The sequence below is a fragment of the Mesoplodon densirostris genome, chromosome 18, assembly GCF_025265405.1.
Source record: "Mesoplodon densirostris isolate mMesDen1 chromosome 18, mMesDen1 primary haplotype, whole genome shotgun sequence".
NCBI classification, from domain to species: Eukaryota; Metazoa; Chordata; class Mammalia; order Artiodactyla; family Ziphiidae; genus Mesoplodon; species Mesoplodon densirostris.
In genome coordinates this window covers 51,578,799-51,597,524 of record NC_082678.1, presented here as the reverse complement: position 1 = coordinate 51,597,524, position 18,726 = coordinate 51,578,799, and the positions used below count along the sequence as shown (strand labels likewise).

The following is an 18,726-nucleotide window of genomic DNA, read 5'->3' as shown; positions in this document are numbered from 1 at the left end:
ATAAGAAGGATGAGAGGAGCCCTCCAGGGGATGGACGTTGAGGTGCGCGTCTCCCTGTCCTGTTCTGCCCTCAAATATTAGACCCATAAAACGCCAGGACGCCCTGGCTGACCTCCTCCTTTTTAGGTGGAGAGGGGTGGGGGGCAGGCGGGGCTGGGCGGTCCCTGCCACTGCCCATGTCTCTGGTCCTGCAGGAGCATCCTCTGGCCATGAACCACCTGGACTCCAGCAGCAACCCGTCCTCCACCACGTCCTCCACGCCCTCCTCGCCAGCGCCCTTCCCGACGTCGTCCAACCCACCCAGTGCCACCACGCCCCCCAACCCCTCGCCCGGCCAGAGGGACGGCAGGTTCAACTTCCCAGGTACCACAGCTTGGGGCTTTCTCGGGCCTCAGGGGTGGGGTTGCATGTCCCTTCTCTGCACACCCCGGCAGGCTCGAGGTCAAACACTGCCGCCACTGAGAGCACTTGCTGGGAGCCAGGCTCTGTGCCGAGCTCAAGAGCATCACCATATTTAAACTTGCTGTGATTGCACCCATTTTACAGATGGGGACGCAGGTTCAGAGGGAGCAAGTGGCTTGCCCTGAGCTGTACAGCATGTAAGCTGCAGAGGTGGGATCAAAGCCAAGTCTGATGTAAAGCCTGGGTTTTTTTCTTTTTTAAATTTATTTAATTTATTTATTTTTGGCTGCGTTGGGTCTTCATTGCTACGCGCAGGCTTTCTCTAGTTGTGGCGCTACTCTTTGTTGCGGTGCACCGGCTTCTCATTGTGGTGGCTTCTCCTGGTGCGGAGCATGGGCTCCAGGCGCGCCAGTTCAGTAGTTGTTGCTCACGGGCTCTGGAGCGCAGGCTCAGTAGTTGTGGTGCACGGGCGTAGTTGATCTGCGGCATGTGGAATCTTCCCAGACCAGGGATCGAACCCGTGACCCCTGCACTGGCAGGCGGATTCTTAACCACTGATCCACCAGGGAAGTCCCAAGCCTGGGTTCTTGACCTGATCCCAACGCTGCCCTCCCATGCATGGGGTGGCTTCTCCTGGGCGTTGTTCACTCACTCGGGGCTTCTGAGCTCCCAGGAAGCAGGACAGGCAGCACGGGGGGCTGGGGCAGGCCCAGAAGGCTGGGGCGAGGGGATCCGGGGCTCTGTGGCTTACCTGCTCTGTGATCTGGACAAGCTGCTTAAAGGGGCGCTTTTGTTCCCTTTTCCATAAAACAAGAGACCATGTGAGGCTGGAGTTAGGTTATCCCCCTTGTATGGATGAGGCCACGGAGTCCACCAGGGAGTGTGTGCCAGAGCAGAGCTGACCTCTGACCATGGCCCCGGCTGCCCCGGGTCTATAGGGACAGGGACCCCGCCGCTCGGCCAGGCCTGGGGTGTCCCACCTCCCCAAGGAACAGAGCAGAGCCCACTCACCCGTTCAGGATTGAACTCCGGCCCTGGCCTCCCAGGAGGCCCCTTGCAGTTGGTCTTGGCCCTCGGTTTGTTTCAGGTGGCAGCTCAGGGGAGGAGGGTGGCTGGGATATTCTAGTTTGCTCTGGACCCAGCCAGGCCCACTGCCAGCTTCAGCCCATGGAGTGCCAGGCCAGGCCCCACCTGTCACTGGCCCCTGGGGCTCCAGGCTGAGGAGGACAGAGGCACAGCTCTCCCTGTGCCAGGGGAGCCCTGGCTGGGGCTGCTTGCAGCTGGCAGGACGCCAGGCAGCCTCTCTGGGCCCATCTCCCCAGGGTCCCAGGGACTTCTTTGGGGGGATGGTGAGACTTTTAAGAAACTTTCTTCTTTTTTGCCTGCACCTTCACCTTAACACGCATGTGGCTGGACATCTCCCAACATTAGTGTGTCGTCCTGAGCCCACCTCTCCCTCCCCGGAGACCCAGCGATGGCCCCGCGTGATCACCCTCCTCTCCTGTTCTGCTCTGTCATTGTTATGCTCTGAAACCGGGCCTTCTACTGAACGTCCTAGTTTGGGTTTTTCTGAAAGGAAGGGCCTGTTTGAAAAACAACAGCCAGTGAAAAAGTCCTTTGTGTGATGTCTGCCAGAGCTTCTCAGCTTTCCCTGATGTCCCCAGGCTGGCCTCACATTGTCCCCTGCACAGAGCCCTCTCTCTCCAGGATCTGCTCTCTCTCTGGTCATGGGCTGGGCTGGTCCGGCTGTTAAGGTGGGATGGGACCTCCTCCTACCGTCCACCCACTCTGTATCGTGGGGAGCATTTCTGTGTATCTCCGAGGCTAACCCTGGGGCAAGGTTATTGTTTTGGATGGTGACTTCTAGCGACTGAAGCCTCAGCACCTCCAGGTGTGAATGTGGGCCGGGGGATTTTTCCCTTCTGCACACAGCACTGTTCAATGTTTTCAGAATCTCAGTTTTTCTCCCCGTTGTATTTTGCCCTCCTGGGCTCATGCGCAGTTCACAGAGGAGAAGGGGGCCTGGGAGGTGAATGGAATTGGCCAGGGCTCTGCAGCAGGGTGTTCCCTGGGGCTGGGTCTCCAAACCTCAGCCCTCTGGTGCAAGTTCCTTTACTCCTGGGGGCTCCTGCTAATAACCGCTTTCTCCCAGCTCTTTTCCTCCTTCCTGCCTGGAAGCTGGGGCAGGGGAGGTGGGGAAGGGCTGCCCCAGCCCTATAACCAGCCCCTCTCCCCCAAGCCCATGCCTCCGTCCCCTCTCCTGCTGCTGCATTTGCTGTTCTGTGTGTGACTTACCTGCTCTTCTGTTTAAAGCTGCCTACTGTATTCATCATAGACAGCAGTTTATCTTCCCAGGTGAGTCCTCTGCATGGTTCCACTAACTGCCCCTTGACGTGACCCCCTCTGTCCAGCCCTCTTCCTGGGTGCCTTGGAGGTACCTGAGTCTCACGCCCACCTATTTTGAGAGCTGACTGTCTCTTGAGGCTGGGCAAGGGTGCAGAGGGAGTAGCCTTGAGGCTGACCCTTCACAGGAGCAGTGCCTTACTGGGAGGACCCTTGGCATCCATCCAGTCCTTCGTCTTGCACAGACACTTCAGGCAACTTGTCCAGGGTCACACAGCTAGGAGGTGGCAGAAACCCAGTCTGCAGAATAAGGGGAGAGGATCTTTTGCTGATGTCTTAGGAGCATCTGACAAGATACTTTCCTCTATATAATGGCAGGGAAACTACTGCCCTATCTTAAAGAAGGGGACGCCAGTTTGGGAAGGTCTGCAGCCTTCACTTGCTCGGTGGGCCTCACCTTCCAGAGCCTTGTCACACAGCGCCATCTGCTGGCAATTGATGGAAATGCCTCCAGTGCAGAAAGTTTAAAGAAGAAAACTTTCAATAAGACATTCTCGTTGATTCCCTTCCACGGGAATTGTTTTGTACACCTTCTGTGTGCCAGCCTTTGCATTTGACCATATTCCTGCCCCTAAGGAGTTTATACAATTAGTACTTATTTCTCTAGCTGGAGGTGACAAGCCATAGTACACGTAATCTGCAACTTTAATTCTGAACTCAGCCATATGAAGGTTCTGTGTGTTTTAGGTAAAGACTGTAGCTAATTTTTTTTTTTTCCTGGATTAAACAGGTCTGTCTTGAAGTCCTGGTATTTTGGTTATTCCAGGCTTTTCTGTTCCCCAGCCCAGCTCCATTAGGGGAGTGACTGGGAGCATCTGTTAGTTCTTACGGGCCCACCCCCGTGGTTTTGCAGGCTGTGCAGGCTGGCTGGGCTCAGGGCCAGGCTCCCTGAGCTGCTCTGTGGCTTCACACCCATTTTTTCCGTGATCCCCCTCCAAAAGCCTCCCTGGTTACTGCTCTAGGGTGACGTACAGGGGAACACCCTTGAAAGCATGGGGAAAACATGTGACTCTTCTTCCAGAAGGGTCCATCTTGCTCTGAAGATATGTCAGGGAGAAGAGAAGGGAAATATAGTTCTATTAAAACAAATGTGGACATATTTGGAGCAGAATGCAAAATGCACTCTTAATGTTTAAGGAAAAGTATGAAACTTCAGAGACATTTTGCCTCCCCCCCAACTTGGGGTGTGGTTTCTCCCCAGACCCCCACCTCCCCATGTCCCCGCATCCTCGTGCATGTGTTTATCTTCTGTGGAAACATGTGAGCAGCGTTAGGTGGGTGGAAACACCAGGCCGCCCTTGACAGTCTGCAGACACTGTGTAGTGGTGTCTGGAAGAGCCTTAGAAGAGGCTTCCGGGTCTAGGATTCCCCAGAAATTGTACACAGGATGTTGGGTACATGTGTGCATTTCCCTAATAAGAAGGCCCACGACCTCTATCAGACTCTCCAAGTATGATAGAGATGTTGAGAAAGCTACAGGGGTAGCCTTGGAGAAAGCCCAGAGGGAGGTTTGCTGGCTGATGGGGACGCTCTTTGTCCTAGAGGACAGGGAGAGGCCCTGATTAGTTCAAGCCACTGCCACCTCCAGTCTCTTCTTTTGCTAAAAAGGGGAGCAAGGGGTCCACCCAGCCCTGGGGCTGCCAGCCTCCCCGAGTGCGATTAGAAGGGACCAGAGAGAACAGAAAGAAGCCAGCAGCAGAAGCAGCCGTAGGGCATTTGGCCTGTAACATGTTGGCTCCACACTGGGGTGACCATCTGTCCTGTGTTCCCTGGATGTGGGGCTTTCAGTGCTGAAACTGGGAAGGCCCCAGGCTCAGGGGTCAGTGCCAGCTGCCCAATCCTGGGGCACCCCGCGTGTGGACCGTGCATTGCTCTCTGCCCAGAGGCTGCCCCACCAGCCACCCAAACCTTGAAGCTGAGGGGATGGTGCCCCTGGTCCCCACCAGCAGTCCCCGGCGGCTGTGCCAGGCACCACGTGACACTAATGAGCCACCTGCGAGTCCGGCCTTTGGCCTCTGCTGGCCCGAGAGTCTCCCCACTCTCAAGGGGTGTTGAAACCAGCCCCTGCCTCGGAGCCGAGGAGGAGAGTCTGGCCCACACATCCGGTAAAGAGCAGCCCTGTTGCTTTTACCACTTCCTTGTCTGGGGCGGTTTGGCCACAGGGCGATGGTGGTGACTAGAGTCCCTTCCCAGGACAGAGCTGTGTGGGCAAAACCGAGGGCCCTGGAGGCTGCGTCCGTGTTCTGTTTTAGGAAAGCCCAGGGGAAGTGGCCCCGGAGCACGTGTGCAGCCCAGCGAGGGGCTGCTGGCGGAGCACGCTCGGCCCTGCGGGTGCTGGCTTTGCAAACACTGTGTCTTCCAGGGGAGTGGAAGGGGGTCTCATGCCTCATGTTTGTTTTCTGTTTCCTCCAGACATTTCGGCATTTCCTCAGGCAGTCCCATTCGCCGAGGCGGACAGTTCCCGGTAGGCAGCCCTGCGCTTTCTCCTCCTTGGGGACTTGTTAAAGCTGGACGCACATCCCTGACCGCCTCCCACCTCCACCTTTAAATCTCTGACCCTCCCATTCCAGACCTTGTCATGTACCTGGGCAGCCAGATGGGACACTGCTTGGGCTAATTCACCCTGTGATCCAGTGAACTCAGCCATAGGGTTTTGTTTGTTTGTTTGTTTTGCGGTACGCGGGCCTCTCACTGTTGTGGCCTCTCCTGTTGCGGAGCACAGGCTCTGGACGCGCAGGCTCAGCGACCATGGCTCACGGGCCCAGCCGCTCCACGGCACGTGGGATCCTCCCGGACTGGGGCACGAACCCGTGTCCCCTGCATCGGCAGGCGGACTCCCAACCACTGCGCCACCAGGGAAGCCCAGCCATAGGGTTTTAGTTGCCTCCTGGGGGTGCAGTCAGCGTTGGGTGGGGCAGTCTGTGAGGCAGGAGCAGACTTGTGACCCAGGAAGGCCGGGCTAAGGGCACTCAGCGTTAGAGAAACCTAATTATGTGGCTCCTGTTAATGGAGCCCTTTCTGTGTCAGGCCATGCTGAGTACTTGTCTCACATTTTTTTGTGTAGTTCTCAGCCAGGTGTAAAGTAGGTGTCATCCTCAACATACAGATGAGGAAGCCAGCTCAGAGAGGTTAAGAAATTGCATCCAGTCACACAGCTTAGGGAGCAACAGAACCAGTTCTCAAGTAGAATTCCAAGTCCTGTGCGTGTGCTCAGAACCCCATACTGGTTGTCAGGTTCGAAAGGGCCTTGATGGTCACTGCCCACCCGTCGGCCCCTACCACCCTCAGGTTAAGTCTGGAGAACGCCAAGGCCAGAGAAGGGAAACGGGGTCTGGTCCTCGGCCTCCTGTGTGTTTCCACAGCATCCTGACTGCCTTTCCCACGGCCAAGTGGGTCAAAGTAGGGATCCAGGTCTGGTGCCCCTTTCTCAGACCTCACATGGGGAGTCCCCTGCCCAGCTGGGAGCAGAATGGCCCGGCCTCGGGGTCTCTTTGACAAACGCTGTTTTACTCTTAGGCTTGAGAACCAGCCAAAAGCAGATGTGTCCGAGGATCACGAAGTGGAGGTGAGTGAAGGCGACACGCAAGCCGTCGACGGAGCATCTCTCTCCTCTCTCCCCGGCTCAGCACGTGGTGGGGTCTGGGGAGCATGTGGGCACCGGGCCCTGTTGAGGGCCATCTCAACAGGGTGCCCACCCGCCGCAGCAGACTCGAGCAGTGCACATGGCAGGGAGAGCAATGAGGGATGCCACGAAGCAAGCTTCCTTCTGCTTTTCTGTTTTTTGAGGCTAAAGTAAACTCCTCATTCCCATGGTTTTCACCCCCAGCGAGAAGGCCTGGGCCCCAGCCCGGGAGACTCTCCTTTGGTCTGTCTGGGGTGGGGCCGGGTGTGTGGACTTATCAAAGATCCCCAGGTGATTCTGACTGTAGCTGGGGCCAAGAATTGCTACCTTGACCCTTAAACCAGTGTCAACCGAGCAGTGCAGTGGCTTAAAGATCCTGAACAGACAGCAGACTGATTTATTCCTATACAGAGGAGAGCCAGAAACCGTGTGTTTAAACAAAAGCATAGCCAGAAAGGGTGAATGCGGTCCAGTTCTTCATGCCAGGGGATGTTAATGCTCTTCCCATTAGCGGCAAAAAGTGCCAAGCGCCGTAGTCTGTGGATTAGGACATTGAGGCTGTGTGGTGCGAAGTGACCTGCCTACTGTCCGCAGCAAGCCCTGCAGAGCTGCGACTAGAGCCCAGGCTTCCTGACCCCAGGCCCCTCCGCTCCCCGCCTGCCCCCAGGTCTCCTGCCCCCGCTATCCCCTCCTCCTCTCCTTCCAGGCTGAGGAGCCCGAGGCTGGCAAGTCGGAGGCCGAAGACGACGAGGACGAGGTGGATGACCTGCCGAGCTCCCGCCGGCCCTGGCGAGGCCCCATCTCTCGCAAGGCCAGCCAGACCAGCGTGTACCTGCAGGAGTGGGACATCCCCTTCGAGCAGGTGGAGCTGGGCGAGCCCATCGGGCAGGGCCGCTGGGGCCGGGTGCACCGCGGCCGCTGGCACGGCGAGGTGGCCATCCGCCTGCTGGAGATGGACGGCCACAACCAGGACCACCTGAAGCTGTTCAAAAAGGAGGTGATGAACTACCGGCAGACGCGGCACGAGAACGTGGTGCTCTTCATGGGGGCCTGCATGAACCCGCCGCATCTGGCCATCATCACCAGGTAACCCGGGCCCCCTCTCCCTGGGGTGGCCGCCTCCTCTTCCCCTTTCCCTGGGGGCCCTGTTATTTGTGTGGACACCCCGGAGAGCATGGAAGTTTTCACTTAGAGAGGTACAGAGAAGAAAACCAAAAATGAGGTGTAATTTCTCCATCATATAACCGCATTGACATTAAATAAATAAATCAGTAAAACAATACCTAAGGATAGAGAAAATTCAAATGTTCCAGAAAAGTATAAAGTGAAAACCAGTCTCTTCCCACCCCACCCAGGTGCTTCTCCCCAAAGGTGGATACTGTAAACAGTTCCTTGTCACGCCTTCCATTAAAATAAAAAAATTTGTATACACTCATGTTTTTAAACTATTTATCTATTTGAGTTGTAACTATTTATGTGTTTGTAAAAATACACACCAAAGAGCCTACTGGTCACCTTGCCTTCTTCTCTGGAGTGCAGGTCTGAGGTCTACTCTAAGCTTAATACCTGCATAGTGTTCCCGTCACGTCACGTAGCAGAACCTCCAGAGGTGTGCTGGTAAATGTTTAACAACCAGCTCTTGGGTGGTGGTGAGGGAAGCTCTAGTATTGATACGTGGCATCTGTCAATTCCTGTGGTGTAAACACTCTCACCGCAGTTGATTTCAAGTTACCAATATGGTGTCACTGAAAGTGGAGTGGAATTGGGTCAACTCCCACAGCTGGGCTCTGGGTTCTCTCTGGAACCCGATCGCTGGTTCTCCCCTAATTTATTTAACCAGCCCTCTTTTGCTGGACACTTTGTCATCATGAACATCTCTGTTTCCATATCTTGGTGAACTTCTGGCAGTATGTGTGCGGGGCTGGGTCAGAGTGCACGTATGTCACATTTTGATGTACGTTGTCCATTTCTACTCCACAAAGTGTCCACCTGTTTCCCCTCCCACCATCAGTGGATGAGTGAGCATGCCCCCCCTGAGCACCAGAGGGGTGTGAAACTGAAACTTTTTTGCCCATGGCATTGAAAAAGTTGTTGTTGGGTCTTTACTTCTAAAGTCAGGAAAAGCAATGTGAGGTTAGTGATGAATCTTTGGAATATACGTGGTGTCAAGAAAAAAACTAAAAACCACTTTAATCCCATCAGCCAAAAGAATACTCATTAATAATCTGATGACATTCTCTATAGTTGGACCCTGTGCTTTGAAAAAACACCTTCTCCTCAAACAAACTGTATGCGTTTACTAAGTAAAAAATGATTTCCATCTTGCTTGCGTATCAGAGATATAAGTAACTCCCCACTAGAACTCCCGAGTAGTGTGAGATCATCAGGTCACCACATGGACCTGGTGGGGTGGGGACAAAATTCCAGCCCAAGCATGACACCATGATGCTTCAGGGAGCCTTGCTGTGGTTACACCAGCTCAGCATCCCCCAGATCCCAGCCTCAGTGGTGACATCATTCATCCTCCCATCTCTCTCTCATCCACCCAGTCCCACGAGAGATCTGAGTCTCCTTCAAGGGAATACATATAGCAAAAGAATAAAAGAACGTTAACAAAAACTTTAACGTGTTTTAGAATCTGCTGAGGGGACTGGAACACAGAAAAGCAACCAGCAGCCGATATTCCAGACCTTGAGGGTCCAAGAATCTTATCTCCTTGGAGATGATTCCTAAAAACTAGCCCCTTCCTCAGATGGCTTAAGTCAGCTTCTCCCTGGAGCAGGGGAATGAAGCTACGCATTCTGTCTGGGTCCTTCCTCACTCCGGGTTTTAGGAGTCGGTACAGGTGGGGACCACAGCATACAAGCCCCTTATCTAATGATCACTCTGACATGCCTGACAGCCACCCCTCCCCTCCTGCACACTCCGCATTGTAATAAAATCCCTGTGATCAGAAAATAACACGATCATGAAAATCATTATGGTGAGCCCGGAGCCCTGATGCTGCCTGGTTATAGCCTGAAAAGGCCAAAGATTCTTCCCTGGCTGCTGAGTTTGCCTGGGCGTGTTCCTGCCTCGAACTTCCACAAAGGTGGGCTGCTCTGAATTGCCAGGAGGCTTGGTGAACTGAGTTTCCTGTTCTATGGGGGGCAGGCCCTAGGCCTCGGGGAACCGGTGTCCTTGCCCACTCAGGCCAGGCCCCAGCAGGAATGGGCATCAGGCTGGTCAAGAATGAGGATTCGGGCACCCAGGGTCTAGGGGACAGAGAGAGCCCTCCCGAGGCCGGCGGGCACAGCTCTGCCCCTGCTTCTCCCTGGCTCCAGAGGGGCTTGGGTTGGGCTGCACAGGCCCCAGATCTCTGCCTGACCCACCACTCCTCACAGCTTCTGCAAGGGACGGACGTTGCACTCGTTTGTGAGGGACCCCAAGACATCTGTGGACATCAACAAGACCAGGCAGATCGCCCAGGAGATCATTAAGGTGAAGAGGCATCCAGCTGGTTCCGGAGTTCCTGGCTGTCCCCCAGTCTGTCTGACCGTGTCAGGGTCGTGGTGGTGGCTGCTCTGTCTTTCCCTTTAGGTGGGGCGCCTCAAGGGTGGGACCCCCATCTCCTTCCCTCCATCCCTGTCTTGTCTGCTGGGAGCTGGACACCCTGGAGAAACTCGGTGGGTTTTAAAGACAGATGGCTTGAGTTTGAATCTTGGTCACACCAGCTGTGTGACTTTGGGCAGGTCGATGAGCCTCTCTGAGCCTTGGCTTCCAACCCTGGTAAATGGAGATGCCAGTGTCGCCTCCCTCATTGGATTGGTGCAAAGGTAAACTGGGATAATCCATGGAGAGAGCGTTGGGTCCAGGGCCAGCGCTTGGTGAGAGTCTGTTAGGATTGATTAAGGTTGGGGACAGGGGTTCTGCCTTAAAGTTTCCAAATCCAAGTTTCATGAGGACAGGGCTTCAGGCTCAACTCAGGCAGCCTTTTTTTTTTTTTAATTAATTAATTTTTGGCTGCGTTGGGGCTTCATTGCTGCGCACGGGCTTTCTCAATTTGCGGCGAGCGGGGGCTACTCTTCGTTGCAGTGCACGGGCTTCTCATTGCGGTGGCTTCTCTTGTTGCGGAGCACGGGCTCTAGGAGTGCGGGCTTCAGTAGTTGGGGCACCCAGGCTCAGTAGTTGTGGCTCACGGGCTCTAGAGCGCAGGCTCAGTAGTTGTGGCGCACGGGCTTAGTTGCTCCGCGGCACGTGGGATCTTCCCGGACCAGTGCTCGAACCCGTGTCCCCTGCATTGGCAGGTGGACTCTCAACCACTGCGCCACCAGGGAAGCCCCTCCTTTCATCTTTTTAAAGTAATTAAACAAAAATGAAAGAAAAGCTTACTTGTTGCCTTATTTAGCAACAGATAGGCCCAGAGAAAAACTAGATTAGTGCTGGATAGGGCTTCCTCTTTCCTGGTTCTTGTTTTTGCGGAAAAGCTTTCTCTTACCAGCTCCCACCAAGTTTTTGTCCCTTTCCTGTTGTTAGTCTTGCCTTCTTTTCTTTTTTCTCCCTCCCTCCTTGCATCCATTGTGTGTGTGTGTGTCGTTGGAAAGGAAAAGATAAAAATCTCAGTGACATTTATGAACACCAAGATTTCCACATGACATTTCCACGTGGCTACACTAATGCATTAAACTTTTGCAGCCCCCAAAACCCAAATATCACACTTATGCCTTCCTGTGTAGTCTGTCTCATTGCAGAGAAGTTGGAGGGGGCTGTGGAGCGTCACACCTACTCTGTGATGGCCCCAAACCCGCTGGGCCCTGCTCCACCCTCTGCCCGACTCTGCCCTCCTCCCCCAAACTGTTCTCTCTCCTTATCCTCAGGACACTGCGGGAGTCTGGTTGCTGAGTTAGGTTCAGTGAGCCACCTGGAAGATTCCAGGGCAGAAGAGAAAAGTTGTTCAAAGGTTTTGGAGCTGCAGAGCCAGAAGCTGCCTCTCTGCTGGCTTATTTATTTTCCCCATCCCCCTTCTTCTGAGAACTTCTAAGCCACTTCCTTTTGTACTCATCTCTGATATTTTGAGGCTCAAAATGTAATAACGGTGGCTTGACCTTTGGTTAGAGGGCTTGGGGGCCACTCTAGAGGCATTGTGAAATTATGGGAAGGCAGGAGGGTTTGTGTTCCAGACCTGGGCACTTTCTATCTTGTCTCTGGCCATTTGAGGCTGGGACACCTATTTTATAAACAAGGCTCAGAGAGGTACAGGCACTTACCCTCAGTCACACAGCTGGTCCCTGTTCAACCCAAGATGGGGTCTTGGCTCTCTTTGGTCGCTGGGGAAGGCTTGTGCCTTGGTTTGCTTTGGGAAATGGGCAGACGTTTTAAGAAAGATCGTTTTACATTCAGGATGGCGTTTTGGGAAAAAGCAAGTCACCCTTTCCTGGAACCCCCTGCTTCCGTTGCAGGATGACAGCTCTCAGCAGGCCTGAGGGACGTGGCCACGGTGGACCCCGAGCCCTCCCATCTCTTGCAGAAGAGCATCTGCCTCGTGTACATTCTTCTCTGACGCGCTCCAGCCCCACTCGGTCTGAGCTCTGGGCTCGGCTGAGTTCTGTCTGCTTCTGCCTCACAGCTCATTCTTCTATTTCCTAAATGTGGCTTGTGTTTACCTCTCCCCTCCTCACCCCAAGATACCTTTAAAGTCAGGCGGAGTTCTCACATATGAAGCACCCTTGATGTGGGAGATTGGGAGATAGGTGTACATGTGCCTCTTTCTGACCCGGCAGGGATGCCCATTTCAGTCATGCATCTTGTACAGTGCCCCCCTTCTCCCGTTCCCAAGAGCATCAGAGCAGCAGGGTACCTGGGAGTCCTGGGTTTGGCCTTGGATGAGATCATGCCCGCATCAGGTCACCCACATCCCACGCACCTGGCAGTGTTCAGTCCAAACAGAGCGTTGGTTAGAAATCACCCAGCCCTGACCTGTCACTTGGCAGGTTGAGGAAACTGAGGCTGAGAAGTCGAGTCCAAGGCCCCACAGTGAATTAGGATCTGGGCTGTATTTCAGTCTTAGTCCAGGACTTCTACCACAGCACAGGCAGTGGGACCACCTGAGCTCAGGGGCTCCCTCTATGGGAATTCCTCTCCGTTCCCCAACCCTAGCCCTTGCCCAGCCTGAGGGGAGAGGCCAGCAAAGCCTGAGAGAGACCCCAGATCACTCGGGTCTTTTATAACTTGACACAGAGAGTAGCATCACAGTGAACCTTTATATGCTTCCTGACCCCCAGCCCCTCACCCCTCACCCCCTCCACACCTCATCTGAGTATAAGGTGGATGTCAGGCAGCGCGCTGACACAGCAGGAGCGCAGACTGGCCTGGCACCAGATCTCAGCAATGCTGCTTAACTGCAGCGTGGTCTGGGGCAGGTGACTTCCCATCTCTGAGGCTGGCTTTCCTCCTCTGTAAAAAGGAGACAGTTATACTGCACAGGGTGGTGAAGATTAAATGAGGGGGTGGGGTAGGGCGTCCCGTCCCGCTCAGGGCCCGGCCCAGAGTAGGAGCTAAGTCATTCGTCATTCATCTTCCCTCCGCTCCTGACGTGAGGCTCGCTGTCTTCCAGGGAATGGGATATCTCCATGCCAAGGGCATTGTGCACAAAGATCTCAAATCCAAGAACGTCTTCTACGACAATGGCAAAGTGGTCATCACAGACTTCGGGCTGTTCGGGATCTCAGGCGTGGTCCGAGAGGGACGGTCAGTTGGCCTTGGGCATCCGGACAGACTAGGGAGGAACTGGGCAGTGCTGGTGGGCCTGAGGTCCAGCCGAGGTCTGGGCACTCGCCGTCTGTTACTGAGGGGCAGCCCTCCCTGTAGGAAAGGCCAGGTCTGCTCTGGTCCCGCTCTTGTGTTTCTGGTCCAGAATCAGGTTTGGGTGACATTTAGGTCACTCATAATGCTTAATTCTCATGCTGGCCCCCATGGTGGTTGGGTCCCCTCACTCACGTTTTCCCTGTGTGCTCACTGACCTGGGCAGGGGACCAGGGTTCACGTTCCCATTATGAGGAAGAGCGTCAGGTTCTAGTTCCACAAATCTTGAAGAGGGGGTGGGGACGGGGAGAAAGGCTCCTTCCCAAGCATCTGGACCCCAGGAGGGAGAGCGGCAGCCGGGCTGGAGAGCCAGCCCCAGGCCAGGCTGTAAGGCCCACAGGCAGATCTGATCTCCTGCTTGGAGATGCTCTTCACGCTCCCAGGGTAGAGAATCAGCACCCTCAAGTGCAACTCCCTGCCGATGCCTATTCTTGGCCTGCTTTCTAGAAAAGTCTGGTTATCACCCCTCTGTAACCTTCCCCCAAAGCGCAGGTGCCTTGCCAAGTGCATGATGGGTGTGCTGCTTTTCTGGGCCATGGTGGGTGGTGTGCCAGCCCTGGGGCAGATGTTTGCCCTGCGGGCCTCTTTGCTGCTGACTGAAGGCCATGTCCTTGCCCTGGCTTCTTGGCCTCCAGGCGTGAGAACCAGCTGAAGCTGTCACATGACTGGCTGTGCTACCTGGCCCCCGAGATTGTGAGGGAGATGACCCCCGGCAAGGACGAGGACCAGCTCCCTTTCTCCAAAGCGGCTGACGTCTATGCATTTGGGTGAGGAGGCCCCTGGCACCCCTCCGCCTGGGGCTCTGAGGCCAAGTGTGGCTCAAAGAGAGGCTCCTACTGGCCATGGGGGGCAGGGGGAGGTGTGCTTTGAGTCTGGATCAGCCACTTGTTTGGACCAGTGACCACGTCCTTGACCTTCTGTTTCCCCACCTGTAAAATGGGAAGAATAAGGTACCTCCCTGGTAGAGCTGTTAAATGAGTACTAAATTAGCTAATTGTATAGGGTGCTTAACTCTGGGTGTCGTTCCCACCTGTTGCCCCATGAGGACACTCACCAGAGCTAATCAAGGACTGTCCCTCTGGGAGAGCAGGGAGTCCTGCCAGCTGTGCCCCACAAAGACCTGGGGTGCTGACCGGTAGAAACATAGAAATAGAGAAACATAATATGAGCCAGATGTGTAAAGTTTTCTCTTAGCCACATTAAAAAAGAAAAAGAGGGACTTCCCTGGCAGTCCAGTGGTTAGGACTCCGCGCTTCCACTGCAGGGGGCACGGTTAGATCCCTGGTCGGGGAACTAAGATCCTGCATGCAGTGTGGCCCAGCCAAAAAAAAAAAAAGAAACCGGTGAAATCCGTTTCAATAGATATTTAACTCAATATAGCCAAAATATTATCATTTCAACGTGTAATCAAAATAAGAAATTAAAATTTTACCCCACAAAGCTTTCAAAAGCTGGTGTGTGTTTTACACCTCTTTCCCCTCCCCACATTTCAGTTACTCAGTAGCCCCACGTGGCCCCCAGGTTGGACAGGGTGGGTCTAACGGAGAAGATCCCATCCAGATAAGTCGAGAAGGGCAAGGGGACTTGGAGGGTCTGAGTGACGGCCTCATCCCGTAACCTGTCGGGGGATCCTTCCCTCGCGGGTGGTCTCTTCCTGGCCTGACCTTTAACTATCACTTCCTGAGCACCTGCGTGTGCCAGGCCCAGGGCTGGGCATTCTTGTCACTCCTCAGACAACCTTGGCCATGAGCAGCCACCCCACGGAGGTTGAACGGTTGTACCGGGATCTCCGTCCAAAGCCCGTGCTGTCTGAGATTTCCTGCCACAGTGGGAGCGCAGGGCCCCGGGAGGGAGTCAAGGCGTTCCCGGAAGCCTGGCGGGTGAGGAAGGCAGGAGGGGGATGCTGGGTCCTCCAGCCGGGCTCCTGGCATCAGGGCAGCAGGCACCTCCGGGGTGTGAGCTGAGCTGAGCTGAGCCGTGCCGCCAGGGAGCTCAGGCCACGTGGGTGGGTGGTCTCCACAGGACTGTTTGGTATGAGCTGCAAGCCAGAGACTGGCCCTTGAAGAACCAAGCTGCGGAGGCCCTGATCTGGCAGATTGGAAGCGGAGAGGGAATGAAGCGAGTCCTGGCCTCCGTCAGCCTGGGGAAGGAAGTCACCGTAAGTAGCCCTCCAAGCCCCTGCACTGGGAGAGGAAGGTGGGGTAGGGGGCGGGCGGCTGGCTGCCCATCCTTCACTCACCTGAGACGTGGGACCCAGAGGCGGGTGGGTGGCAGGCAGGCCTCTTTGCTGCCGGCTAGGAGGTCTGTGTCCTTCACCACCCAGCTCTCATGTCCTCCGATGCCGGCTCGCTTTGCAGGAGATCCTGTCCGCCTGCTGGGCCTTCGACCTGCAGGAGAGGCCCAGCTTCCCGCTGCTGATGGACATGCTGGAGAAGCTGCCCAAGCTGAACCGGAGGCTCTCGCACCCCGGGCATTTCTGGAAGTCTGCCGAGTAAGTACCTCTCGGAGCCAGACCTGCAGCCAGGCATCTTGGAGGGCACTGTCTGCTCTGTCTGCCCGAGACTTTGATCTAGGGAACCCCCAGAGCTGGTTAGCCAGAGGTGACTAGTCCCCTCGCCCAAGGGATGTCGGGATTCCGCTCATCACGTTTATTTAGGAGACTCTTTCATAGGCCAGTGTCTCCCGTTCTCCTCTGTGGGAACCTCCACATCACTGTCATCCTCCCAGCGCTGACGCTGGGCCCAGGCTGGGCCCTGACACGAAGGTTCTGCCTGCTCTACAGCCCAGCGGTAGCCTGGGTTCGTAACAGCTGATCCATTTTGCTGTACAGTAGAAACTAACACAACATTGTAAAGCAACTATACTCCAATAAAAATTAATTTAAAAAAAAGAAATAAAATTTCTGGGTTAAAAGGTTAACCAAAAAAAGACGGTTCCGCCTGGGAGGAGGACAGACAGAGTTTCACCGAAACCAGCCGAGCAGCTGTTGCTTAAAATGGTACAGAGCTTTCTAGCCCCCAGATTAGCCACCTGTCACAGGGACCGCACCGCCCGGGTTTATGTGCTGCTGTATCACACGGGAGCCCATCTCCTTTCTGTGTAATCACATAATCCTTTGCAGCCCTCCGTGCTGGGGCGGTCTCCACTCCTGTCTTCTGAGTTCTGCCTCATTCCCTTTTTTCTTTGTCCCTCTGGCTCTCTCTTCCAGAACATTCAAAAACAGACCTCTTCCCTGCCTCTGCGGGAATCTGGGCAAGTCCTTCCTTGTTCTCAGCCTCAGCTTCCACAGCTTTACAGAGCGGGAGGGTAGGCAAACTTGTCAAGGGCCACGTGGGAAATAGTTGAGCTTGGCAGGCTGAGAGGGAACCTTGAGTGACGGCTCCTTGTCACTGGGATTTGCAGGGTGCCCAGCGGCGTGCAAAGCGACGACACCATCACGTACAGTCTCTGTCACAACGACCTAGCTCTGCTGTTTGGTTCAGGAGCAGCCACAGACCCACAAACTTGCGGGCTGGCTGGTTCTAGTAAAGCATTACTTATGGATGCTGAAACTTGAATTTCATGTAATTTTCACAGGTCATGAAATAGTCTTCTTTTGATTCCGCCCCCCCGATCATTTAGAAAGGTAAAAAACATTCTTAGTTTGTGGATTGTACAGAAACAAGAGGCAGGTCACACATGGCTGGCCTCCTGGACAAGATGCATAGCTTTGAACTTTAAGGGGTAAGGCGCTTTCTAGAAGTGTCATCTCCCACAGGCCCAGGACATAGAACAGATAAAGTGGGGCTTCTCTTGGTGGGAGTCGGGCAGTGGCAGGGGGGCGAGAGCCTGTCTAACCCCTACACCCAGCATAGCCCCCGGAGAAGCTACCCCCGGATCTCACACCTGCCCAAGTGTGTGCTGGCAGTGGCAGTCCTCTTGTTCTAGAAAGAGCCAGATAGTAAGTATTTTAGGCTTTTGCAGGTCATATGGTCTCTGTCACACGTTCTTTGTTTTGGTTTTGTTTTGTGTTTTTTTTGACAGCTCTAAAATGGTCACAACTTTTTTGTAGCCAGATTTGACTTACACCTAGTTTGCCAGCTCGTTTTGAAAGTAAACCAAACCAGGCTTCGAGCTGCAGGTGAGGAGAGGCCCAGGCTGGGTCAGCCCAGCAGAGGGTGCAAGGAGGAGAACTTGAAGAAATACAGCAAAGTTGGCAACTTAGGCCAGTTGGAGGGACAGTCTGAGGAATGAGGATTTGGGGTGAGGGAATGCTGTACCTTATGATGTGAGATTAGATTCAGTATTTTGCACTGAAGATGGGTCAGAGTCTAATACAAATAGGGGGTAACAGGTGTTGCCATCAGAGGTGTGGGTTTTACCCAACCGTTGCTGACAGCTGTACCACACCTGAGGCGACAGCCCAGGGCCGGGCCTCCACCAGCACGGAGTTGATAGGTTAATTAGGATAAAGACAAGCAGACGTACACTGTAAGCCCTCGGAGCAGGACGCTGCCTTATCACCCCTGTATTCTCAGCTCTAAGCACACTCCCAGGATGTAGTAATTGCTCAATGAATATTTGATGGGTGATGGGGATCACTGCCCACCGGGGAGCTTGAGGAAGGGTCTCCAGAAGAGAGGGGTCATGGGAGCTGAGTTTTGGGTGGGAGCCTGGGCGTCTCCTGGACTCTCAAGAAGTTCAAGGATCTGGTTTGTCAGACCTTGGGCAACTCGTTTAGCACACCAGGCCCTGGTTTTCTCCTCTACAAAAGAGAAGGCTGCGCTGGGGACGGGGCATGGGGTAGGGGCTGAGGAGTGGTGCGGGTCTTCAGGAGAAGATGATTCCGGATTCCCGAAAGGCCACAGAGCCCCACCTTCCCGTTCCACATGTGGGACACTGAGTCAGAAAGGGGGGTTGTTTCCTGTCCAAAGTGGTCCATTGTAGCCCCTTCTAGGAAGGAATGTCAGCATACCTCAGTGAGTCTGTATCAAAGCTTCCTATTCATGATTTTTACTTCCACACACTCAAGCCTCTAATTCTCATTTTCTCTTTTCTTTTCCATTGGTCTTGTTGCTTTTTTTTATTTTTTATTTTTTTGGGGGGGGGCGGTGGCGGATCCGCTGGCCTGGCCTGTCATCTCCCCCTCTCCCGCCACCCTGATTCCTGTGGCCCTTCCTCCACCCGTCCACACTGGGTGTCCATCTCCATCACCTGCCGGACCGCACTCCTCCCACGCCTGGCAAAATGGTTGCGGGTGCTCCCAGGCGCTGGCGGAGCCGCTACTACGGGAAAGGACGTTACGGTCACCCTGACTTTAAGAACAACTGTCCAGTCCTGGAGGAATAGTGTGTCTTCTGCTGTTTCCCTGATTCTCTGCCTGTTTGCGGTTAACCCTGTGCACATCCTGCCTCCTGCTCTGTTGCTGCATCCAGCTTCCCCTTCTTGGCATGTTGTATTCCCATAAACACAAGTGACAC

General features: G+C 54.5%; 1 protein-coding gene across 3 annotated transcripts in view; it reads left to right on the top strand.

Annotated features, from left to right (window-relative positions):
• KSR1 (kinase suppressor of ras 1) overlaps positions 1-18,726 on the top strand; it is a 141,795-nt gene that overhangs the window by 120,862 nt on the left and 2,207 nt on the right. For 2 of the 3 annotated variants that reach the window (XM_060080640.1, XM_060080638.1), the window contains 10 exons: positions 195-363; positions 2,716-2,757; positions 5,218-5,269; positions 6,322-6,370; positions 7,134-7,513; positions 9,811-9,907; positions 13,020-13,153; positions 13,903-14,034; positions 15,290-15,425; positions 15,625-15,758. In XM_060080640.1, coding sequence (XP_059936623.1) covers positions 195-363; positions 2,716-2,757; positions 5,218-5,269; positions 6,322-6,370; positions 7,134-7,513; positions 9,811-9,907; positions 13,020-13,153; positions 13,903-14,034; positions 15,290-15,425; positions 15,625-15,758 — 1,325 coding nt within the window. Of the gene's footprint in view, positions 1-194; positions 364-2,715; positions 2,758-5,217; positions 5,270-6,321; positions 6,371-7,133; positions 7,514-9,810; positions 9,908-13,019; positions 13,154-13,902; positions 14,035-15,289; positions 15,426-15,624; positions 15,759-18,513; positions 18,595-18,726 lie in introns of all 3 variants that reach the window. The other variant, XM_060080639.1, reaches the window with a different exon arrangement.